Source organism: Diceros bicornis, chromosome 24, assembly GCF_020826845.1.
Source record: "Diceros bicornis minor isolate mBicDic1 chromosome 24, mDicBic1.mat.cur, whole genome shotgun sequence".
NCBI classification, from domain to species: domain Eukaryota; kingdom Metazoa; phylum Chordata; class Mammalia; order Perissodactyla; family Rhinocerotidae; genus Diceros; species Diceros bicornis.
The window spans coordinates 28,802,334-28,827,973 of record NC_080763.1 but is presented as its reverse complement, the minus strand read 5'-3'; the positions used below and the strand labels follow the sequence as shown (position 1 = coordinate 28,827,973).

General features: G+C 38.6%; 1 protein-coding gene across 1 annotated transcript in view; it reads left to right on the top strand.

Annotated features, from left to right (window-relative positions):
- The window catches only part of SEL1L (SEL1L adaptor subunit of SYVN1 ubiquitin ligase), a 53,887-nt gene that overhangs the window by 10,729 nt on the left and 17,518 nt on the right, over window positions 1–25,640 (top strand). Inside the window, exons 4-12 of the mRNA XM_058567487.1 lie at window positions 11,031–11,198; window positions 11,904–12,009; window positions 12,851–13,013; window positions 15,429–15,482; window positions 15,573–15,632; window positions 17,904–17,985; window positions 18,350–18,504; window positions 21,645–21,701; window positions 24,246–24,314. Of these exons, the coding sequence (XP_058423470.1) occupies window positions 11,031–11,198; window positions 11,904–12,009; window positions 12,851–13,013; window positions 15,429–15,482; window positions 15,573–15,632; window positions 17,904–17,985; window positions 18,350–18,504; window positions 21,645–21,701; window positions 24,246–24,314 (914 nt within the window). The remainder of the gene's footprint in view (window positions 1–11,030; window positions 11,199–11,903; window positions 12,010–12,850; window positions 13,014–15,428; window positions 15,483–15,572; window positions 15,633–17,903; window positions 17,986–18,349; window positions 18,505–21,644; window positions 21,702–24,245; window positions 24,315–25,640) is intronic.

Here is a 25,640-nt window from a genome sequence, read left to right as displayed (position 1 = left end):
TCTCTCTCTGACTTCATCATCTGCCACTCTCCTTCACTCCCATGACTCCAGCCACACTTGCCTTCTTGCTGTTTGTTGAACATTTCACACTTATTCCCAACTATGTCAGGAGTCCCCAAGACCACACCCCAGGCTTGATGATTCTCTAGGAAGACTCACAGGACTCAACATATTAGTTGTATTTACAGCTATGACTTATTACAGCAAAAGAATACAAAGCAAAATCAGCAAAGAGAAAGGTACATGGGGTGAAGTCTGGGGGAAACCAGATGCAAGCTTCCAAGGGTCCTCTCCCGGGAGAGACACACAGTACGTGTTTAATTTCCTCAGCAAAGTTGTGACAACACGTGCGAAATGTTGTCTGTCGGGAAACCACGTTAAAGACCTAGGAGTTTTCGTAGGGGGCTCATCATGTAGGCACTCTGTGCCTAGCACATACCAAGATTGCAGACTCCCAGAAGGAGAGCAAGTGTTCAGCATAAACCATATTAAACTGTACATTGTTTGTACAGTTGGGATGAGTCACTTACAACAGTTAGGGTAGTGGGAACCCTTCCAAAATCTTAAGTTCCCAGCCACTAGCCAAGGGCCAACCTTGTAAGCAGGTATTTTCAAGGACAGAAGTTTAGGTCTGCTATGTTAACCTATGAGAAGACCTATGCTAGGTCTTCTCTGCATAGTCTACCCCCTTGGTCATTGGCAGACTTGTCTTTACAGCAAAGTTATTGTCAGTAAGACCCAGACTGCAGAGTGAGACCAAACTGCAGTATTGATTTCATTTATGCCCTTCACAAGTCCTGGACTTAGCCAGTTAACAAATCCCATTAATCATAAAGGTCTATTTTAGAAAGCCAGGTGGCTTCCTCCTTAAGTTTCTGCATTAACCTTTTTTACCTGGCCCTAAGTATCAATTCAAGCCCAGCACAACTCTGGCCAGTAAGCTGAAGCTGACTTGAAAGCCTTCCAGGGCTGAGGCCGTGTTGTGTTAATCAAGGTACACATACAGAAGTACAATCCCAAAGGGCACATGTGGTAACCCTGGAAACAAAGCGTTTACAATTGTTGGGGCACCCCAAGCAGGACATATATTAGTCAGGCAGCACGTTGTGGCCTCCTGCCATGGGCGTCTTGTCCTAGGGTTCCCAGTCCAGTCCAAATAATTTAGTGCAGTCCTTGGTTCCAGAGAGACTGCCAGTCAGTTCCGAACAGTTTTGTTGTCCGTGATAGCAGTTCATCCACCTTGTAAGTGTGGACACTATCTTGAGGAAAGTGCGGAGGCTGGGCCACCTCCTGCTGCCTCGTAGTCAGCCCTGTCAGGTATGCTCATAGGCTCAGCGGTCTGAAATCAGAGCACTCTCAACAGCTTGGAGAGGTGCACGGAGAGTTTTCCTGTAGGAAGAGGGAGAAGCTTCCGAAATAGTTTCAAAAAACAAGGATCATAATGCCATCTCCCCTCCCTCTTGCCTCTCCAAGGGGAAGGGGTTTGGCTTATTTTCCTTAGTTGTTATAAAACCAGTGTTTCCATTCCACAATCATTATTTTATATTTTTTTCAATCATGCCCTACTCTCATCCAGACCTTTAATCTTGTGGGATTGTGTGCAAGAGGAGAAAAAGATCTTCACAGAAAAACATTTTTATACAACTGAACCAGAAAGGTGACAGTCAGGAATTCGTCAAAACAAAATCCTGACTTTTCAAAAAATTTCAAAATAGGTTTACATAACCTCCCGCTCCTTTCACCCTTTCATCCACTGAGTATCCTAGAAAAGATCAACATCTTTCTCAGGGCAGCTCCATTGAATACGCAGATTGCACTGAGGTGTGTGTGGCAGGAGAGAGGTGAGGGAAGCAGTCAGGTAGGTAATCAGTCCTTTGTTGCAAGTTGCAGCTAATCAGGAAAGCTTTACGGGAAGAGTCAACCCAAGTTTGACATGCTCCAGAGGGGGTTGGGAGTCGGCTCCACCTGTCAGGAGAGAACAGAGGGTCACAGTCCCTGTGATGTACCCTCTCGCAAATTGCAGCTTTGGGCAATAGTCACAAGTGAAGAATATAGTCAGTCTCTGTATCAGAAATATAAAGCCAGTCAGCAGCTGGATTTCACTGGTCCTGTCAAAGAGCAAGCCCTTTCTCGTGGGCATTTGTATGTGACCCGGACAGTCCAGCCAAACATTCATGATTTCCTCCCAGTGCAGGGCCCCACAGAGAGGTGGCCTGCTGTGCAGAGGTCACAGAGTCTGAGTTCTGTTTATCGAGCCTGTGCCTGCTCTCGGCTCAGCACAGCTCACACTGAGGCTGGGAGCCTGTACCAGACAGTATCAGGTTTTAGCTTAGAGTTAAGTCCAGGCAATTAGGATCTGTGAATTCAGGATTTTTACAAAGCCAGCAGCTTTTCTTCTGCAGGAAAGGCAAGATGCTGCAGGGCCAGAAAGTCTAAGTGGCAGGCAAGGCTTTCCTTGGCCGTTTTTGTCATGTCAGCCTTCAGGTCCAAGTTGACCACTCGCTAATATGCACATGAGTCTCTAAGGGTCACACCTTCGCTTTCACAAGCACTCATTAGCCAACTAAAACCTGCTTTTTAGAACTCCAAAAGTATATTTCCATCTGTAGATCACCTCTCTTTCCTATTGTCTCGCTTTTTCCAGAGGCTCCAATAAGCAAAACTCCATATCTTCCATAACAAAACCCATCAGTTAACAGAGACTTGTTCTGTTTCCAGTACTCAAAGAGTTTAAATTCCAACCCGCCCACTGGCGGCAAAAAGCAAGGAAGTTGTGTCCCACTAACACATTTCTTTTTTGCAGCTTCTCCAGATCAGGATGATTCCTCTGGCACGTATGGGATTACCAGTATTTAACATTTTATATCAATTTTTACCATACATCCAGATGTGATAGAAACAAAATACAAGGCGACTAAAAAATTTCCTTTTTTTTTTTTCTCATTACAAATTTACTTTAACTCCTAGCAGTCAATTCAGCATTTGCAATGTTAACATTATAGCTGCCAGGGAAGATCTGGGCTGGAATGCCCGGGAGGGAAGGGGAGAGGGAGAGGCTACTGCAGCAGCAGCTAGCCTGAAAAAATTGCTGGAGTGTTACCTCCCTCCCTTATTTTTCTGGTTTATCTAAAATTTTGCTCCAGCTCTGGGACCTGATTTAACTCCCCCAGCCCCACTCAGAGGAGAGAGCAATGCAAACTTTTAACATTTTTGGCCCATTCACCTTTGGGAATTTGGGGAGAGAACATCTGGAAGAGAGAATAAAACCCAAAGACATTACTTTCACCAGCATGGCCAGAAGCGGCTGGGGATCCAGCGAGCCCAGTCTCCTGGAGTTAGATCTATCATTTTCAGATTCCACAGGTAACTTTTACCTGTCACAACAGGTAGCAGCAGCTCAGCTGCTACTGCATACCATGGACGACCTCGTAACCACCTGGGTTGACAAAGAGTCATCGTACCCTGTGCCTTATCCTACCTTTCCCAAACAGTGCTGTCACCGTATTTCAGTGAGTCAGGGGCGTTCTAGCAAATCCCACTTCTGATGCCAACTTATGTTGGGGGTCCCCAAGACCATCCCCAGGTTCAATGGTTTGCTGGGAGGACTCAGCTGTACTCACAGCTATGATTTATTATAGTGAAAGGATGCACAGCAAAAGCAGTATGAGGTGAAGTCCAAAGGAAATAAGGTGCAAGTTTCCTAGGGTCCTCTCCCAAAGGAGTCATATGGGAGTCACTTCATTCCCCCAGGACATGTGACAACACGTGTGAAATGTTGTCTTCCAGGGAAGCTCGTTAGAGACCCAGTGCCTGGAGTTTTTAATGGAAACTAGTCATGTAATCACTCTCTGCCTACCATGTGCCAAAATTGCAGACTCTCAGAAGGAAAACAGTTGTTGAGCATAAACCACATTGTACAAACTGTTTAGGCACAGTGAGTCACTTCTGTTGGTTAGGGTGATGGGAATCCTCCCAAAATCTGAGTTCCCGGATGCAGCAAGGGCCAAACTTTCATACCTGTTGTGTTAACTCTTTTCTGCACATCATCTCAAACATTTGTTGAAAATGAGTAAATGGTCATCAGGAGGGGAATGATTACTCTGTGGTGTTCCCTATTACAGAATACTCTTAGTTATTTTAAAAGGAACATGTTTTGTTGCGAATAACAGAAAATCCGTTAAACAGTGGCAGAAGCGGAAGTTTGTTTGGCTCACGTAACCAGAACTCCACAGATAGGCAGTTCAGGATTTGTGCCATTGGGGACTCTGTTTCCTTCTTTCTCTTCTCTTCAGTCTCCTTAGCAAATGGGCTTCATCCTTGTGGTGGCATGTGGTGGTGGCTGTACCTCCAGGTCCTGGGTCCTCAGGAAGAAGTGGTGCGTGCATCAGAAGAACAGAAACCTCTCCAAGAAGTCACTAGTCGAACTGCCAAAACTATCACTTGACTGTCCCTAGCTCTATAGAAGGTGAGGAAGGGCTTACGGATTAATAGTTAGCCAATCTGCACTCTCTGCCACCTGGAAGAGTGTCAGTATTAGGTGAAAATGTCACGTTGTAAATAATTCACTTAATATGATTCTGTTTTGGTCAGGGTTCTCCAGAGAAATAGAACCAAAGGCCATCTGCCAGCAGAATAATTCTTGCTCAGGGGAGGTCAGTCTTTGTTCTGTTATACCTTCGACTGATTGAATGAGGCCCACCCACATTATGGAGGGTAATCTACTCAGAGTGCATTGATTTAAATTTTAATCTTATCCAAAAAACACCTTCACAGAAACATCTAGAATAATATTTGATCAAATATCTGGGCACCGTGGCCCAGCCATTTGATGCACATAATCATCACAAGTCCCTTATGTGAAAGAAAAGCCTTTTTTTTCCCCCCATGTGTTTGCAAGTGAAAAGAAAAATGAACATCTTTTCTACTAAGTCATTACCTTTGGAGAAATGCAATGGTAGCTAAAGATGACTCTGATTTTTCTTTAATTTTGTGTTCTCTCCTGTTGCTTGGATTGTCTTTTCTGCAGTAAACACATTATAGTCTTAAAAAATAAAAAGAAGAAAAATTAAATAACCAGCATCTTGCTGTATTTCGAACGGCACAAAAGGAGCTGAGTGTAAACTTAACTAAATCATGCTTAAAATTGGGTTCTGAAGTAAGCAAGTTGGTTAAGTAATAGGATGGCATTTCTCCTTCACTGTCACTTGCATGGGAGTGACAGGGAATAAACAAGCCATAGTTTAGTAACCAGATTAAACAGAAGATAGATGGGTAAGGAAGCATAGGCCATAGCCTACAACAGGTCCTAACTTTAATGAAAAGATTTTTTGTTGTTGTTATTGTTGTTTCTTTTGTTTTGTTCGGTTGTACAAGAAATTATTTGTGCAGGAAATTCCTTTAGAAGACCATCCTTGTGGGAAAGCACCCCACCGGGGCTTTTGAAACTCTAAGAACTATCTTTAAAGCCATTGTTTAGAGAAACTCATTGTTCTTAAATAGTTTTCCTGAGCAAGTTTCACTCTGTATGGTGTCTGACAGTGCCTGTCACCCAAGTGTCATGAAGCTTGTTACTTTCTTCTGGGCACATGGGCCAGTGCCTGCTTCTATTTCTACTTTAAAATGATTAGTTATTTCTCACAGAGAGAACTGAGCTTGTGTGAACTCTCATCTGAATGTTTTGTTGATTCTCCATATGACTACATTTCATTTTTCTTCTGAAAAATACATTTTGAATCCTTAAAGCAATGCCTTCCTTAGTGTACTCTGCCTGTCAGTCTTTCCTTCCTTCCTTCTTTCATTAACATATGTTATTTCTCAACTGTAGTTAGCAGTTGTCAACCATGGGTGAAAGCAGTCTGCTTGTAGCAAGTTAAATAACGCTTGTATTTTCCCTAAGAGAGTACGATACCATTTTCTTAGACAACAGTAAATGCCTCTTTATTTGGCCTATACCATTTGCTTTATCTCAAGTATGGTTTACTTTAAATCATCTGTACTTGTGCTTTGTTCTTAGTACAGTTATGTGTCACCTAACAATAGGGACACTTGCTGAGAAATGTGTCATTAGGCGATTTCATTGTTGTGTGAACATCATAGAGTGTACTTACACAAAGCTAGATGGTATAGCCTACTTACACACCTAAGCTATATGGTACTAATCTTATGGGACCACCATCGTATATGCAGTCTGTCATTGACCAAAATGTTGTTATGTGGTGTATGACTGTACTTTGGGATTTTTGATTATGGTTAATTGGTTGAGTTTTTATCTTGGTGTTTACTAAAATTGATTAATACTATATGACAGTTGTCTTGAGGTTGATAGCTTTTTAACATTAAATAATGGTAGTTCAATTATTTTTGACTACAAATATATTTGACTAAAATGCTACTTCTGTGTTTTTGGAAGTACAAGATTGCTTCAAATAAGCAGCATGATTAAATAGTATTCTTCTTCCTTTTTTTTTTTTTTTTTGGTGACAAAGATTGGCCCTGTGCTAACATCTGTTGCCAATCTTCCTTTTTTTGCTTGAGGAAGATTCACCCTGAGCTAACATCTGTGCCAGTCTTCCTCTATTTTATGTGTGGGTCACCGCCACAGCATGACTCAGAAGTGGTGTAGATCTGCGCCCAGGATCCAAACCTGTGAACCCAGGCCACCAAAGCGGAGTGCGCCAAACTTAACCACTACACCACAGGGCTAGCCCCAGATTAAATAGTATTCTTATTAACAGAACACCCATCTAAACTTACTGATACAATATCAGTCTTTAATGGCAATGTTAAAGCTCTTAAAATGAGAAATTTGCAAAGCTAAATCCCTTGCCTTTGTCTGTATGGATCAGAAAGTTGACGTTTTTGGATTTGTTTTGTTTTGATTTTATGATTAAAAATAAGGAAAAGATGTGAGTGTTTGTATTCCTAGGACATTTAATTCAGTACGTATAGCAATGTTCTAGCCATATTTACATTGTTCTCTCTCTCTTGGATTCTTTCCATCAACATTCAAACGTGCCATAATATCTTATATTTTAAAAACCAGATTCCCTTCTAGCAACCACCCCACTTCTCTACTCCCCTTTATAACAACATTCTTTAAAAGAGTTGTCTATATTCACTAATTTTACTTCTCTCTTCCCATTCTCTAATCCGACTCCAGCAAGGCTCTGTTCCCCTGCAGACCACTAAATCCATTCTTCTCCAGTCACATTCTGACTGCTGAATATCCGGTCAGTTCTTGGTCCTCATCTTACCGACCTTTCATGTATTTCTCCTTTCTCTGAAGATAATTCTTCCCTTGGCTGCTGGTTTCTCAGAATCTGCCTGATCTTGAAACATCAGGTTGCCCCAGGACTCAGCGTTTGATCATCTGCTCTGTCTACACAGCTCTAGTGACTTTCAGCTCTGTCTCGGTTGATGTACAGGTTTCCATGTAAAGGCTGCACTATAGTTGATTCAACCAATCTCCTATTGATAGATCTTTGAGTTCTTTTTTGGTTTTATGTTTTTAAAATTATAATAATGCACAAATGCTCTCTTGCACATATCTCTCTATCCTCGTGGGAGCATTTCTATAAGTAGATGTCCTAGAAGTAAGTGAAAAATGGACTCTAATGCTATGGACTTTTAAAATTCTAATAGATATTAATATATGTCTTTCTTTAAGAGGTTTTACTAATTTATGCTTCTGCCAACAGTATGCAAGTTCCCATTTACTCATACTCTAACCAGCACTGAATCATTTCAGGTTTGGATTAGTTTATTTTGTTTTTGTTTTTGTTTTTCCTTTTCTAGCTTTCTTGAATGATTTTAATTAACTTTGCAGGAGCAAATTTCTACTAGTTTAAATATAAAGCGGTTCATTATTATAAATTCTCATATACCATACTCTCAAGGTCTAAATAGATTGTGATACTGTGTCATTATTGTAGAGTCAAAATATGATTCCTTATCTAGAAAATGTGAATTTCTACATGAAGGTGCGGAATTGGCTTAATAACACATCTTTCCCCTTTCATTTTAAGTGTCAGATTTGATTACTGGCTGTTGTTAACTTAAATTGTGTAATCAGTTAGCTTCATTATGCCAGAGCACTGATTACCATTGTTTTTTAAACTGGTACTATTTTTGTGGCAGTTTTTAAAATGATAGCTTTGAAATTCTTGCAGAATTTCTCCATGGAAAGAAAATTAACTGAAATTAATGCTATTGTGAGGAATACTATCTACTTGAGATAATTGACCTGAAACTAGCAAGTCCCAGTCAGTAACTTTTGGAAGAGTTTAAAACAAGTTTAAAAGGTAAAAGCAGTTTCCCTATTGTGGTTTTTCTTGGAGAAGATAGCTGAGAGAGAAAAATTTTCTTTCTAGTAACTTACTGATAAAAATATTATTTTGACCAAGATTCAGTTTAACTAAATTGATGAAGCAGATGCACCCTGGGAGTTCTTCCTAAGTTAGTGCTGAATCAGCGATAGGTTAAAACCTTTTGTTGCCAAAAACCTTTGGGTTCCCTCTAGTTTCTTTACTGCTGTATAGTTCCATCACATGAAAGAGAATTCTTTCATATATTTGAACCACTTAGAAAGTATTTAGATTTGGCAAACTAGAATTCTTGTGACAAGCTCTTTGTTTTTAAAATAAAAATTTCTATTATCATAGAGAAAATCAAATATTCTTTTAAACCAATGTATATTATTTAATTTGAAATTCAAGTTTACAAACAACAGTTTTACAGACTGTCTTTCTAAAGCAAATTTCAATCTAGTAGCAGTGCACAAGAGTGTCTTTTTCAAATTCTATAGTCAAAATGACCCCTCTGAGATTGTTGCTAAAGGATACTTTGTTTATACATTGCTTTAAAAATCATTTCTTAGAAATGTGGGCAGATCAAAGGTGAAGAAGTTATATGCCTCTGGTCAGTGATTACCAGGATGATGAATGACATTTACCTGGTGGTAAACCATTTGAAATTCATTTTGTCTTTCATGACTTACTTAAAATAGTTTTAAAATTAATGTCCCAGGATATATCCTTCTTTACACTGGGAAGAAGGCAAGTGTATTTTCCAGCCTTTCGGAGCAAGAGTGCCAGTAATAACAATAGCAGTTGCCATCTCTTAAACTCTCATTACCTTAAGTGGCAGGCACCATGGTGAGTCCTTGACATGTATTATTTCAGTTCATCTTTGTAAGTAACTCTGTGCAGCAAGGACTGTTACCCCTATTTGTAGATAAGGATGTTATCTCCAAATAATTTTATGGATTAGGAGAGAGGTTAAATAATTTGCTCAAAGTGTACGGCTAATAAGTGGCAGGGTTTGAATCAGATGTTCTGACTCCAGAACCTATATTCTTAATCACTAAGCTCTACTGCCTAATTAAATTCTCCATGTAAAAAGCAATGAGTGGAAGTTGACGTGTATTCATATTTAACGGTGTATGGTTCTAGGCTCAGCCCTGGCCCTCTAGTCTTCTTGTATACCTCTCAGCATTCTTATGCATACTCTTGGCTTCAAATACATCTATAACTGGAGAACTTGCTCTTTGGCTGCAACTGAATAGATGTCTGAGACATCTTCACTTGTTTTGTTCTTTTATAGCTATCTTGAATGTAGCAAGATCAAAGCTTAACTTGTCTCTCTCCTGATCTATTTCATCCCTACTCAGTAACCTACTCCTCCTTTAGTGTTCTCTATCTTAGTAAGGACAACCATCTACTCACTTCCTGAAGCCTAATACCTGGGAGCCTTCCTTGACTCCTCTGTCCTCTCATCTGCACATCTAGGCAGTCAGTAAGTAGTACCGTATCCACTTCTGTGGCGTCACTTGAGTACATCCACTTCTTCATTCCATTGTCCTCCTCAGGCTGCCATTACCTCCCAATTAGACTACTGTTACAACCTTTAAACTGGTCACCTTGCATCCAGCCTTGCTTCCCTTCATTCCATTGTCCACCCTCTTATGTACGTATGAGCATGTCACTCCTACTTAAAACTCTTGAGTGAGTTTCCATTGTTCTCAGGATAAAGTCCAAACTCCTTAATAAGATTGTCACACCTCCCTGGTCTGGCTTCTTCATGCTTCTTTAGCCTCTTCTCTTGTCCGCTTTGGCACTCACACTACTTGTTCTGACATACTGCACTCTTTATTTTCTCTAATGTGCCATGCTCTCTTTCATTTGATCTTCACACGCACTGTTCCTCTGTCTACAGTACTTCTCCCCACTCCACCCTGCAGCGTTTCATCCACCTCTTGCTCCTGCACATCCGTGAGGTTCAGTGTAAAGTTCATTTCCTGACAGGGAAGGCTTTCCTTTGCATAACATCGATCACACTTCCATTTAATGTCTCTCTTCCTTGCTAGACAGTAAGTCCTGTATGGCAGAGACCCCAGCTCCACCTCATTTCCAGTGCCTAGCCTAATTCCCAGCACCTAGGAGATACTTGAAAAGAACTTATAGAACAAATCAGAGATATGGTCTTTACTCTTAACAAGCTCAAAGTCTAGTAGGAGCTAGAGTATGGTAAAGAAAGAACCTCAGTGTTTGTGATAAGTACTCTAGTAAAATGCTGTAGGATCACAGAAGAGTATATGAGTGATTAACTTTGCCTAGTAGAGCATTTTCCCTGTATAACTTTCTCTTATCGAAGAAATTGACTGACATCATTCAGATAGGAAAAAGGAGAGTTGTGCTGAATGGTGGAGTTGATTCAGTTGCATTTGCCTGATTTTTTGCTCACTAGTTGGGCAGGAGTTTTACAGTAGACTTTGAACGTTCTAAGGTTATTATATCTCAAGACTTTCAGAAACTCTAAGCTAGATATCAAACTGGGAAGTGAGCTAGCCATGCTCACTAAGTTGACTCACCCTCAAGTCGTCCCTAAACAGAATCAGTGCTGGCCCTTTATGTTCCCCATTACAAATCATGTATCTTCATCTTCCAATTCTAATAGTTGAAATTGACAGTGTTAACTCCCTGAATGCCAGAGGTGCTGTTCATGTTTAGATTTTTTTTTTCTTATCTTTCCAGCTTTGACTGCCATTGAAGGCACAGCACATGGGGAGCCCTGCCACTTTCCTTTTCTTTTCCTGGATAAAGAATATGATGAATGTACATCAGATGGGAGGGAAGATGGCAGACTGTGGTGTGCTACAACCTATGACTACAAGGCAGATGAAAAGTGGGGCTTTTGTGAAAGTAAGTATTTCTCAGTAGGAGGCATGTCCATATTGCTTTATATCTCAGGCAACATTTTTATGGCCTTTTTCTAGCCATCCTTTTTCCACCTTGGTCAGAAATGGTCAGTGTTGATAACCTGGTTATCACCTTAAAGAATGGACTTAAAAGCAGGAATTATGCTGTGTACTTACTTATTTCCAGACTGTCACTTGGCAGCTTATCACACTCGTGTCTTATTTAGAGATGGTTTTCTATTGGTGTGCACAGGTTGTTCTGAAACCCTCAGGCAGGCTGCTAAATTAATTAACGTAAAACATTTTTTGGCAGTAAAGGAAACAGAACATTATGGCAAAGGTTAATAGTGGTTAGAAGAAAAATAAATAATACCTTTTTAAAATACTTTGAGTGAAATGTGCTGTGCTAAGATAATATTTGATAAATATAGTATATTTAACCATCCTAAATGTTAATGTCACTATAAAGGGTTTGAGCTCTAAAGGCAAGTTGTGTTTTCAGGAAAAACTTTCTAACTATAAAAGAACAATGGAAAATCGTGAACATACCTCCTTTGATACCAAATAACATTTTCAAAATAATGGAAATAGTGAATGATCATTAACTGTGTTTGCATGACTGCCGAAAAGAAACAATTGGTGTTGATGTTTGATAAATAATTGGTGTAGAATTAAAATCCATTTAAATGTATCTGCTTTTTGTTTTTAGCTGAAGAAGAGGCTGCTAAAAGACGGCAAATGCAGGAAGCTGAAATGATGTACCAGACTGGGATGAAAATCCTCAATGGAAGCAATAAGAAAAGCCAAAAAAGAGAGTAGGTAGCACAGCCAAGTCTCTTCCTCCCCTAAGATGGGCCATTACTGAGACAAATAGCTAAAAACTTTTTTTTTTAAGTATTCTACCAAAGACAGGATTTCTTAAGTTGCGTTACAAGAAAACTTAATATGATATGTGGATGTTAGTGGTATTGCTTTTATCAGATTTTAGCTTGTTGGGATAAAAAGGTTATAACTGCTGGTCCCACGAATGAACAATGAGCAAAATGGAAATAATTGACTGAAGTTATAGTAGTTTCTGAGAACGAAGAATACTTATGTGATTCAGAATTTAAAATGACGTAAAACAAACAAAAGGAATTGTTGTCAGGTGTTTTGTGTTTTGGTTTTGCTTTGTAATTTTCTTGCAAAATTTAGGAATTTGTACTTGGAAAGAACATAAAACAAGTGACTGTCTTCTGACATTTTATGTCCCTTTAATTTCAGCTGATTTTTATTATAGTCTGTGTAGAGATTTAACAAGAAAATTGCAATGGTTATCATATCGTTGGATATTTACTGGACACCATATTGTTACAATTCTCTCATTGCAAATCTAGTTAACTTTTTTAATAGAAGTTGTTAGAATTACTATTAGTGTAATTAGACCCTTCTAAGATATCAGGATAACCGAGAGAACTGGTACCTTACATAAAAACAAAGTAGCCAGAATGTTTTTTCTATACATAAGTAATATGACTTAGTAGAAATAATAGGATGTCAGAGGGATTCTATAGAATAAAGAAATTACTTATGCTACATTTTAGTAGATCTTGAGAAAAAATTTAATGGCAGTTCCAAAATATTGCTAATTTGTTTTTTAATTCCTTTCATTTAAAGAGCATATCGGTATCTTCAAAAGGCAGCAAGCATGAACCATACCAAGGCCCTGGAGAGAGTGTCCTATGCTCTTTTGTTTGGTGATTACCTGACACAGAATATCCAGGCAGCTAAAGAGATGTTTGAGAAATTGACTGAGGAAGGCTCTCCCAAGGGACAAACTGTAAGTGTACTTTCAATGGAGAATCTCTCAGCACACAGCACTTGTTTATTTTAACAGCAGTTTACTCTTTATACCCTGACTTCTTTTGACAAGACTGGAAGGCAAAATATCTTTAAATATTAATTTTGTGCAGATCATTTCCTTAGTCTGAGAACATTTATATTCACTTAAGGTATTTTTGCATTTTGCCACAATTATGTTTGTAGTTTTCCAAATTAGATATGTAGAGAATGAAACAGGAAGGTAATTCTCTGTTTTTTTATCTGAAATTACTCACCATTGCATTTTTTCCAGAGTTCAGATGATCCAGCTCTTGTTAATCTTGGTGTTTTTTAAAAGAAATGTTTTATTAAAGAAGCAGTGCATGTCCATTGTAGGAAACTAGAAATACAAACTAAAAAAACTGAAAAAGTAAACATCACATATGTATCACCCAGACATGAGCATTGGTACTATGTTAGTGCATGCATACCCTTCTAGACCTTTCTCTTGGTGTATATATACGTGTGAGTTCTTTATTAAAATAAAACGTCACCGTCTACTGTTCCATAACTTGCTCTTTTCAATAAACAGCCTTCACCTTTCCATTCTAGTAAATTTTTACATCATATAATAGCCATACCATATTCATATGATATTGAACTAGAACATTTTCTTTATCCCTGTTTTATCCAAAGCAGTCTCCAGTCCAGAACTACATCTTATATTGGTTGTTATTTCTAGCGTAGCCCCTGTCTTTCTTTTTTTCTGTGTTAGAGATAAGGCCAGTTTTTCTGGAGAATGTCCTACTTCAGTTTGTCCATTTGCTTCTTCATGCTGTCCTCTAGTTTGTTTTTTCGTCATCTATATTTCTTATAAACTGGATGTCACAGCTAAAGGCTGATGAACAGAAAGTATTTTTGGCTAGACTGCATTATAGGGGATGTTCTGTATTCCATATTGCATCACACCGGTTGATACATAATACCTGCTTGATTCCCCATTGGTAATGGTAAGATTGACGCCTGGATTTAGGGGACCACCACTTTCATTTAAAATGCCTTCAATAATTCAGGTTTATTGAAGGTGTGGGATTTGCTTAAAGATAAAACAAAATATCTAGTCATAGTTAGAGGAAGTCTGTTTCCAGACTGTTTAAACAATAACAGAAACTGACCATTGTTTTCTATAGGACTGAATACCTAACCAGTCTGCAAGTCTTATGTAGTCTTGGTTTTAGTTCATAAACAGGTTATATCTTAATTGCGCCTCTTTGTTTCCAAACCTTTTTTCCCTTCTTTGCATAAATCAGTTTATATGAAATTCACACATTTAGTCTTTATCTTCAGACACATTCTGCTCTGAAGAATGGTTTTACTTTTAAGGCATATTTTCCCTCTAATAATAGAACCCTACAGTGCCTCAGTGCTATAGATGTTGTAAAGCTCCCTCCCCATGGTAATTAATTCTAACTGATGAAACAAAGTGCCAAAATCACAGTGGCTTAACACTGAGAAGAGTTGTTTCTTGTTCATGCCAGGTTCTCTGCAGCTCTCCTGCCTGCACCACTCTCTTCGAAGTGGGGACTCAGGGTCAAGGGCTGCTTCTGTCGTTTAGCTACACCGTCTGGAACACAGGGCTTCCAAGGCATTGTGAAGGGAGAAGGGAGGGCTGGAGGATTCTCTGGAAAGATTTTAAGAGCCAGGCCTAAAAATGGCTTACGTCCCTTCTGGCCACATCACAGGCACATGGCTCTACCTGACTACAAGGGAGGCTGGGAAATGTAGAAGAGCTCATGGATTTTGATGAGCCCTGGCACCTGCCATTTCTACCTTTATAACTTTAGCTTATGCTTTCCTGTTATCAAGGGTGATCCTCAGAAGACAAAGGGTAGAACCTTACCAATGCATTATTTGGTTGGTTGGGTTTTTTTCTTTGTTTTTAACTGGTGTGTGCTCTAGCATTGTAAAGTGACCTTTCTGCCTTGACCCCTTGCAGCCTCTTTTTATTCCTGGGGTAGTGTGTCTTGGTAATCTCTTGACTGTTTTCATTGTGTATCCCCCTTTGCATAAGCAGATAATATGTTGACATACTGACATAGGAGTTGTTTTGTTCTCATAGTAGCTGTTAGTCAAGATAAAGTAAAAGCCATGTTTAAGTGTGTGGAGCTTTGTTTTTCTAGTTAATATTTCATTAAATTGTCTTTGATCTTCAGGCTAAACTTTTTGACTTGTTTAAAGTTATATTTCATTGTGTGTTTTGTAAAATCTTGAATGCATTTCTAAGGCCCTTTAATTCCACAATTGTGCATACTTGTGCAGTTCAAATCTTCTAGCATTTAAAGATTGTGCATCTTTTCATAGTTCATAAAACTATGTCTGTCTTGGGTAAACTTCCACCAAAGGAGGAATTCTTACTTTTCTCATTTTATTTCAGGCTCTTGGCTTTCTCTATGCCTCTGGACTTGGTGTTAATTCAAGTCAGGCAAAGGTAAAACTATTAAAACTTTATTGTATACTGCAATTTGAATTGAGTAAATATGTGCCCATGTTCAGTTACGCATCTTTTCTTCTTTCACAGGCCCTTGTATATTATACTTTTGGAGCTCTTGGGGGCAACCTCATAGCCCACATGGTTTTGGTAAGTAAGACTTATGTGGGAGGCTAATAACATTGGGTAGCAGAATTTATGGTTTACAAGTGGCCACAACTTGTCTAGCCTTCATGATTGAGATTTACTTATATTCATTAAGACCAAATATTCAGTTGAACTGCCTTCAAATTCTAGTTAATGGATACAACAAATTGAAAATTGGGAGAGTCCACAATTTTTCTTTAAAATGGTTAGTTTTGCTGATTGCCCTTAAAATAGAAGTCTGATAAATGGCTCTTTTTAAATTTTCTATAAGGTGGAATTGTTAGAATGATTTTTCAGATTGGGTTACACTGATTTTACATTTAAATTGATGAAAGACTTACTATACAGAGAACTGTGTCCTATAAAGTTCATTTAAGCATATCTCTTCTGTGTTATCTGATGGCATTGATCACTTAAATGGCTTATTGGTAAATATAGAATCTTTCCACCAAATTCTTTTCTGCTGAGGTGTTTAATCTGCCTTCTGCTTTATAAACTGACTTTGGATAAGTCACATAACCTCTTACTCATGGAAGAAGCAAAAAGGAGTCCAGGCAGCAGGAGCCCTATGTGCAAAGGGACAGTGACAAGAGGGAATGTGACGTTTGCAAGAAGACACAAGCACTGTAGTGTGGCTGGAGAGGAGAGTGCCAAGTCGTTCATCAGCAGAGCAGGTAGACAGGAATCATGTAAACGGCTGTACGTCGTGCCAAGGAGTTTGGACTTTGTCCCGTTACAGGGGTAAACCGCTGAAGGAGTTTAAGCAAGTGAAAAACAAGGGTATTGCTCTGACTTTCTGAAACATCCCTCACTAATTTTGAAGTTCTTTCTTTTCATTCGTTTTTTAATCTACAGTAACATTTATTCCTCAAACAGTAATTAAGTTCCTTTTAGGTGCATTTTCAAGAAATATGAAACATTTTTGTATGGCAAAAGTATGTTTTAAATATTTTTGACAGAATCTTTTTTTATTATTTACCAATCTTCTTAAATAGTGGCTACAGAATAAGAACATTAAATATTACCCGTTTTTGTACAGTAATACCCTAAGGATTGTTCAAGTTTGTAAAGTTATTTGAGTCTGTGCTAAATGACTCTGGAGAGCTCTACTTTCTATTTTCTGCTCTTTATAATTAGCTATCTTCCCCCTGATTCTGTTACTGGTCACGTACACAGGTTCTTTACCTGCCACACGAGAGGGGCCAAATAAAAACTGGAACGCCAGGCTTATGGCAAGGAAAGGGTTTTTATTTCAGGTGACGTCAGCCGGGAGACAAAAGTGAGCCTTCAAATTAGTCCCGTCTGCCCAGAAGATGGGAGGCAAGGGGTTTTAAAGGTTTCGAGGACTGTGGCTGCTTGTAGGGAGGGGGAGCCTGTGGCCTTGCTGGCTGGCGCCTTCCCTCCAGCCTGCATTTGGCCTTATGAGGCTGCTTGCAGGAAGGAGGGTAGTGAGATAAGGGAATCCGCGGGTGGGTGTCCTTGGTTGTCTGCCTCTGTGGTGGAGGGTAGATTCTGGTGCCAGGAAGCCAAGGAGTTGGGGTCTGGAAGCTTCAGCTTCTTGATATTCTCTGGATATCAGTTTCCCTGTCACAAGCTTCAAGAACTGGTAATTAGCCAAAACTTCTGTGTGAGCCCAGCATAAGGTTCCCTGGACTTTTAACAATTTGTAAGTTCTATCTGCCTTGTGAAGGTCAGGGTTACAAAAGTTTTAAAAAAACAATATTTACATGTGAATATAACTTAGAGAAACAGGGAAAGGGGATGAGTGCTTTTGGTTTTAACCCCATATATCCTGAGTTTAACGTAGGGGAACTGATATCAGGGCTGGCATCAATTCTGAAGTCATTTGTTGCTGGTGTTATTGTGCCTGCTTCTAGTAGTCTCTTGTCTTCCTGATTTTGCTAATTTGTTGCTTCTTTGCTGGTTTGGAAGATTAACCTATTTTTGTTAAAATTGTGTCTAAAATATGATTCAAATCTGTTCTAAAGAACCTAAGTAGTTTTGTCCTACAGGTAAAATGAGCACACTTCATAAAGTTGTTGGCATCTATTTTGATTTCTCTAGGAACTTTATTTATTTCCTAGTTCTTAGCTATAGTCTGGTTGTTCAAGTTGCTGAATAAATTACCTCAGAACCTAAAACTCAGAATAAATGAGGTGATGGTGTACTTGGATCAAAGGACAGAAAATTTATTCTGAGTTTGGTTAGCTTTGTCCCACAAAGAATGCCACTGAAGCACATGAAACTGTCTCCTCACTTGAAGTTGTATTTCAGGGTTACCGATACTGGGCTGGCATCGGAGTCCTCCAGAGTTGTGAATCGGCACTGACTCATTATCGTCTTGTTGCCAATCATGGTATCAATTTTTTTGCCTTTCACCTTACCAAAAAAAATAATAATTGTAGAATTAATTTTAAACGCATCTATTTTTATTGTGATACTTGAAATATTGTGAATGGCTGTCTCAAGTGGAACCATCTTTACACTAGTTGATTCAGAAGTACTTTTTTTTTTCTAATTTTGCTTTGGGTTCCACTTCTTAAATATTTAGTGGAAGAAAACTGAATTTAGTGTAGATTACTATTTTGTGCCCTGTAGACTACTATAGAAACAGTTTCCTTTAACATATTATCTGTCAACATTTGGCAGCTGGGATTGTATTTCTCTCTGTGGGTCAATTCTGACTTTCATCCACATAATTGCTTTGTCCCTTGTTTCAGTTGCTAGTGATATATCGCTGACGGGAGGCTCAGTGGTACAGAGAATCCGGCTGCCTGATGAAGTGGAAAATCCAGGAATGAACAGTGGAATGCTAGAAGAAGATTTGATTCAGTATTACCAGTTCCTAGCTGAAAAAGGTGATGTCCAAGCACAGGTATGTGTTTAAACATTTCATGGGGTGTGTTACTGTGTTGTATGTTACAGTCTCTGGGGGCAAGCACTTATGTCTGTAAGTAACATTTTCATTGCTCTGAGCAGTTGTTAGCTACATTATTATTAGCTACATATTAGTCCCACACTCTCAAGACGTTCCATTTGGATTCATCTGGGATGTGGCCTAGGCATTGATCGTTCCTAAAAGCTGGCCAGGTGTGACTCTACTGTGTACCACAGTTGAAAACCAGTGCTTGAACGGAGCAGTGTTACAGTGACGATGAAGGCTCTCACTGGAGTAGCCAAGGACGGAAACTGTCACTTTCTGAAAACAAGCCTCTGGAATGTTTGGAATTTCGGGTGCTCTTCAAAGCTATTTACTGTTCATGTTTCCTTTGCTCGTCTTAGACCATAATCTTCTCAAGGTCAAGGACAGAAGTAGGCTTGTTTAATTTAAATTGTATCCTGTATAATTTATTGTTTTGTGGGCAATTTTGATATTAAAATAAAAGAGAACATCAGTGTCTTTTTTTCTATTAAGTTTACAGTTCTTTCTGATTTAGAAATATATAGAGATGAGCAATACTTTTTAAGAACAATTAATTTTAAGACTAACAAAGAGGAGTCTTAAGTTAAAAAAAAACTACAGTGAAAGATAAATCCAAATCTTAGCTCACGGAAATTATAATCAAGTTATATTGTCCGATTAAACATCTTTCTTTTACATTAGAGACCAATTAAAATTCAAAACAATCTACATGCCCAATGATAGGGCATGTCATATTTAGCTCAAATATGACACTCCAGTATAATGAAATTCTATGTAGCCATTAAAAATTATGTAGAGGGGCCGGCCCAGTGGCGCAAGCGGTTAAGTGCGCGCACTCCGCTGCGGCGGCCCGGGGTTCGCTGGTTCGGATCCCGGGCGTGCACCGACGCACTGCTTGGCGAGCCATGCTGTGGTGGCGTCCCATATAAAGTGGAGGAAGATGGGCACAGATGTTAGCCCAGGGCCGTCTTCCTCAGCAAAAAAAGAAGAGGATTGGCGGATGTTAGCGCAGGGCTGATCTCCTCACAAAAAAAAAAAAAAATTATGTAGAATACTACTTTATGTGGAAAGCTGATTTCAATGTATTAAGTGAAAAACTCAAGTTAAAAAAAATCCATGTATACATCATTTTTTCTTTTTTTTTTTTTACTTATTGAATTATAACATGAATACAGAAAAGTACACAAATCTGAAATGTACAGCTCAATGAATTATTACCAAGTAAGCCTCTTGTGTGGCATAACTGGAACCCCAGAAGCCCCTCTTCAGAACTCTTCATCACTAACTCCCCCCTCCTCCCCATGGGTAATGCACTGAGCTGACTTCTAACACTATAGATTGGTTTGGCCTGTTTTTGAATCTTATTAAAAAAAAGATCATACGGCATTTTTTTTGTATCAACTTTTTTGCTCAGCATTAGGTTTCTGAAATTAATCCATGTATTTTCATATAGCTGTAATTCATTCATTTGCATTGCTATATGGGATTTCATTGTATGAAAATCCCGCAATTTGTCCGTTTTACTCTTTCCAGATTTGGGCTTTTGCCGATAACACTCTGTGCATATTCTCATACATGTCTTTGTGCAAATACTGTCTTAAATTTTCATAGCTTTATAGCTCTTCATATCTGGTAGAATACTTTGTCCCACTCTCATATTTTCATTACATTTAGCTCTAATTTTTAGTGTAATTTCTTTTGACCCACATGTAATTTAGAAGTGAATTGCTTAGTTTCCGTGTACATGGGGATTTTCTACTTAACTTTTATGATATTGATGTCTAGCTTAATCCACTGTGGTCCAAATATACTCTGTATTGATTTCAGTTATTTGAGATTTCTTGAGGCTTGCTTTATGCCCCATCACTTGGTCAGTTTAGGCAAATATTCTGTGTGCTAAAGAGAATAGAAATTCTCTAGCTGTTGGGTACAGTGTTCTATATGTGTCAGTTGAGTCCTGTTTCTTAATCGTGTTGTTGAAATCTTTTGAATCCTTACTGAATTTGCCTTTATGTCCAGTGCTGAGACGATATTGTTTAAATTTCCCACTCTGATTGTGGATTTGTCTCTTTCTTCTTTTAGTTCTGTCAATTTTGATCTATATGCCTTAGGCCACATTGACTATATACAGACTTAATATTGTTATCTTTCTGTGGAACTACCTTTCATATCACGAAATGTCCTCTCTCATTTCTAGACATGTTTTTTGCTTTAAATTGTACTTTGCCTGGTGCTAGCATAGCTACACAACTTTCTTTTGGTTAGTTCTTACCCAAAATATCTTTTCTATCTTGTACTTTCAACCTTCTTATGTTTAAGGTATGTATGTCTCTTGTAAGCATCGTATGACTAGTTTGTTTATTTTTTATCCATTCTGGCAGTCATTTATTGAAGTAATTAATGATATATTTGGGTTTAAGTTTTCTATCTTACTTGCTTTTATTTTGCTTTTCCACATTCCCTTTTCTCTCCTTTCTTACCCTCTTTTGGTGTGAGTGTTTTTTGCTGTTGCATCTCTTCTCCTCTACTAGCATGATAGACATTCTTCTACTACTCCTTTTATCAAAGTCTAATATGAACAAGCACTTTCACCATTTCCTGGACAATGCAGCTTTACTATACTTGTATGTGTTTTAATTTATGTATTTTTAACGCCACAAATATTACTCTGTGTAGTCCATATAATTTACATTTGCTCACACATTTACTTTTCCATTGTTCTTTATTTCTTACTCCATCTCTAAGCTTTCCAGGATAATTTTCCTTCTTCCTAAAGAACAGTTCAGTATTTCCTTTAAAGTAGATTCATTGGCGTTGTCTGTTCAGTTCAGTTCAGTTTTAGTTTGTCTGAAAATGCCTTTATCTCACCTCCATTTTAGAAGGATACCTTGTAATTAAAAGCAGACATTTTTAGTTTTTAAAAAATATAAATTAGTTAAAGTAGGGTAATATCTTCAGGAGTTAAGACGAAATCTTTAATTTTTTGATTATGAACAGAAACCTTTTTGTGATCAAATGGTTTTTTGTTGATCGAATTTAATTACCTGCTAGATGCTACCATTTACTTATGCCTCGTTTTGGTTAATTTTCAGGTTGGTCTGGGACAACTGCATCTGCACGGAGGGCGTGGAGTGGAACAAAATCATCAGGTACCTTTCTGTTCATCGAGCTTTGCGCTTCCTGTTGTAACAAGAAATGATTCTCCACATGTATTTGTTCCTAAGTCAATGATAACGTCAAGCTTGTGTTATTAAGACAACCATCACAAATGAGCTTTCAAGATCTAACTAACCCCCGAGGAAGCTGAAGAATGAAAATGTGATTATGCCATACAGTGGTGGGAAAGGTTTTATTAATTGTAACACCTAGTTCTCAATATTGCTGAAAATACATGAGCAATGTCTTGGTTTTCTAGAGGTATGTGATAGAAGTATGTCTTAAAACTCCCATTGGAAAACTTTTCATAGAACTGAGGAAAATTCAGTGTTGAGTTTGTGAGAAATTAGGAGTATAGAACTATAGCAGTCAGCTCTATATCCAGTCACCAAGTTTTGTCTGCTTTATGTCCTACGTATCGCTTATCTCTTCCCTTCTTTCCATCAGTACACTTGTCACTGTGTGAATCATCTACTGCTTGCATTTCCTAAGCAAGAGCCTGTCTTTGTAAACTGCACATCTGATCGTCTGGTTCCCTTGCTTAAAACTCTTGAGTGGTCTATGACTTCCAGTAGTTTAAAGACCAGAACCTTTACGGGCCGGCCCCGTGGCTTAGCGGTTAAGTGCGCGCACTCCGCTGCTGGCGGCCTGGGTTCGGATCCCAGGCGCGCACCGACGCACCGCTTCTCCGGCCATGCTGAGGCCGCGTCCCACATACAGCAACTAGAAGGATGTGCAGCTATGACATACAACTATCTACTGGGACTTTGGGGGGAAAACATAAATAAATAAAATCTTTAAAGACCAGAACCTTTAACATGACCTCCAAGGCCCGGTACCAGTCTGTTTACCTCACCAGCCCCTTGCGTTGAGTCACAGGCACACGGACCTTTTCTCAGGTCTTTGAAAATATTAAGAACCTCCCTGTCTCAGGACTTCTGGAATGCTAGTCCCTCAGTCTAGAGTGAATATCAGCCCCCCTTCTTTCTTCGTGTAGCTAATTCCTACTCATCCTCCAGAACTCAACTGTTAATATCTCTTCCTCTAACAAGTCTCACCTGACTCCTGATCCCGCTCCTGGAATAGGCCGTGTACCACAGTTATGATTTCTGAAAATCTGTATTCCTTGTAGCCCTTTTCCCTTGTAAATTAGCTAATTGTGTAATTAAGTTATTTCCTCTGCTAGAACGTAAGGTCCAAAAGAGCATGGACTGTGCCTGCCTTGTTTGCCACTTTTATTCCCAGCACCTGACAGTGCCTAGCACTTAGTAAGTTGCCAATAAGTGTTTGTCAGACTAATACATCTCTGTTTTTCTACCATGACAGTTAAGTGTTCTAATTAAGGTTATTTCATATACTATACCCCATCAACACTTAAGAATTAGATCATAACAAAATACATTTATCACTAAAACTATACCAAATATCTATGCTTTTTTTATTTATTTACTTAGATGGCCTTTTGGCAGCTTTCACTGTCTGTAGGTCATTAAAATGTATGTCATTAGGCCAGTGAAGCGTCAGATGAACTGGTTGATAAAAATATCAGGCGAGAGAATAGAATTCTGGATAAGAGTTTACTGCCTACCTTTTACACAAGTTTGGGGATACTCTTGGTGGTGGTGTGCTGCCTACGTGTGAAGCAACTACACAATGATAAATGGTTTCACCAGCTTCACAGGAGGAAGAAAAGGAGTTCCCGATATGTAATTGCATCAATTCAACAAATATTTGAGTACCTACTATGTGCCATTCACTGCTAGGCATTCAGGATACAATGCTAGAAAAAATACCTTTGGTCCTTGTCCTTACAGAGCTTCAAGTTTAATAGAAGCATTAGATATTTTAAAGATGATCACACCAACAAATATTTAACGAATTGTGATTATTGGTAAGGAGGAGGATTAAAGGGTCCGATAGTAGGTTAACCAGTGGGAGGTGGCAGTTGTCAGGGAAGACTTCTCTGAGCAGAAGTGGATGACATTTAAGTTGAGCCTAGAGGTAAGATGACTCCAGGCCAAAAAAAACAGTATGTCCATAGGTCCTGAGGCAGGAAGGGACAGGGCTGGTATACTCTGAGTGCAGAAAGCGAGATGAAGCAATACTGAGATAGGCAGTATCTGATCACGTCAGTATATTCCCTGCAACACTTCAGGGGGCGGTAAGGACCAGCAGGTTGAAATTTACGAGCAGTCACTTTGGATGACCCCAAGAATAAAAGCAGGGAGATCAGGGAGGGGAGTATTCCAGAAGTTCAGGTGAGAGATAACATAGCTTAGACGAGAATTGTGGGGATGGAGGATGGTAGATGGATTCAAGATGTATTTGGTGGTAAAAGTGACAGGACTTAGTGATGGATTGGATATGAGACTGAGGAGGGGTGGGTACCTTGAGCAACGTGGTGTTGCCATTTACTTAAACTGAGATACTGTGATTTAACAAGATTTTTTAAATGTTCCTGAAATAATTATTTTGGTTAAAAGCCAAGAGCAGATTCTATTAAAAACTAATTATTTTAATGAATTCTTTTCTCACAGAGAGCGTTTGACTATTTCAATTTAGCAGCTAATGCTGGCAATTCACATGCCATGGCCTTCTTGGGAAAGGTACGTACATCCTGTGAATGTGTTATATGATAGCAAGAGGTGTTTCCATGGTAAGCACATATTGTATTCAAGATCTACAATTTACCAAAAATAAACTGGAAATAAAATTTTCAATGCAAGAATATTGTATCTTGTCTTAAAGTAAGTGCTGTTCTGAGACATTTTCTTAGATAACTTAGATGTAATGTAGCATTTACTCATTGGTATGTTAATTCTCCGTTAAAATTAGCTATCGCTGTCTGAACTCCTACTTTTTGTGTATTGTATGCAATAATAAGGAATTTATTCTTTATTCTGTGCAGTTTTTTGCTGTCTGTCATAATTGTCTGTTTCCTTCCATGCTGAATAGAGGCAATTAGAGTTTGTTGGAATTTATCTGCAGACCTTTTAATTGTCTTAAATGTGACAGCCATCGCCTACCTCTCAGTGACGTTCTTTTCTCAAGCAAGGAAACATTTACGTCTAGAGACTTACTGAGTAGAGTCCATATGTCACGGCACAATCTCAGACTTCTTTTTTCATTATTTTGAAAATGAATACAGTGTAAACCAATGGATAGTTTCATCTATAACCAACTCCTAAGGTTAGGAGGCTCAGATAAAATGTATCCTGAAAGTTTTTACAAACAGAAAAATCTAATCAGTATTTGCCACATGATCACAACTAGTTAATTGGGGCCTGAGAACTTTATATTTACACATTCTAACTATTACAGCATAGAAATTGGTGTTTCCTATCTATTTTTGTTAAGCATAGAAGAACTTTTCATTTCATAGTCTTGCTCTGAATTACTAATTAGCCCTATCTCAGAAAATGATTTTCTTTGTTTTCTTAATGTGTACGTGGATAAAAACAGTATTAGTCATTCTGTTCTTTCTCTTGGCCCTTTATCAGGGTCCATACCTGATACTCTAATCATTCAGTCTCTGAAACCTTTTAAAATAACCTTTTAGTTATTTCTTTTCCTAAACTTAAGACCTACCCTTTGTCTCATCCTGGGGACACTAGTGGTAGAGGAGAAAGGAGAGTGTACATAGCTGACAGCTCTCCTTTTCCTCATTTAATCACTGATCCCAGCAATTTATCACCCATCTGACTGCCTTGGAATAGAGTGAGAAAGAGATTCATCTTGGGGTTAGAGATGAAAATCTTCTCCTGAGATTGACCTGTGAACTGATTTATATATTCATGTTTATAGGTAAGTCCTAAATTTGATATGACATAGAATATATAATGATATGAAAGTATTTACTTTTAAAGTTTTGCTTTTAATTCTAAAATATCCTGTGGGGAATTTTAAACTTGGTTGAAAGATTTCATGAGACC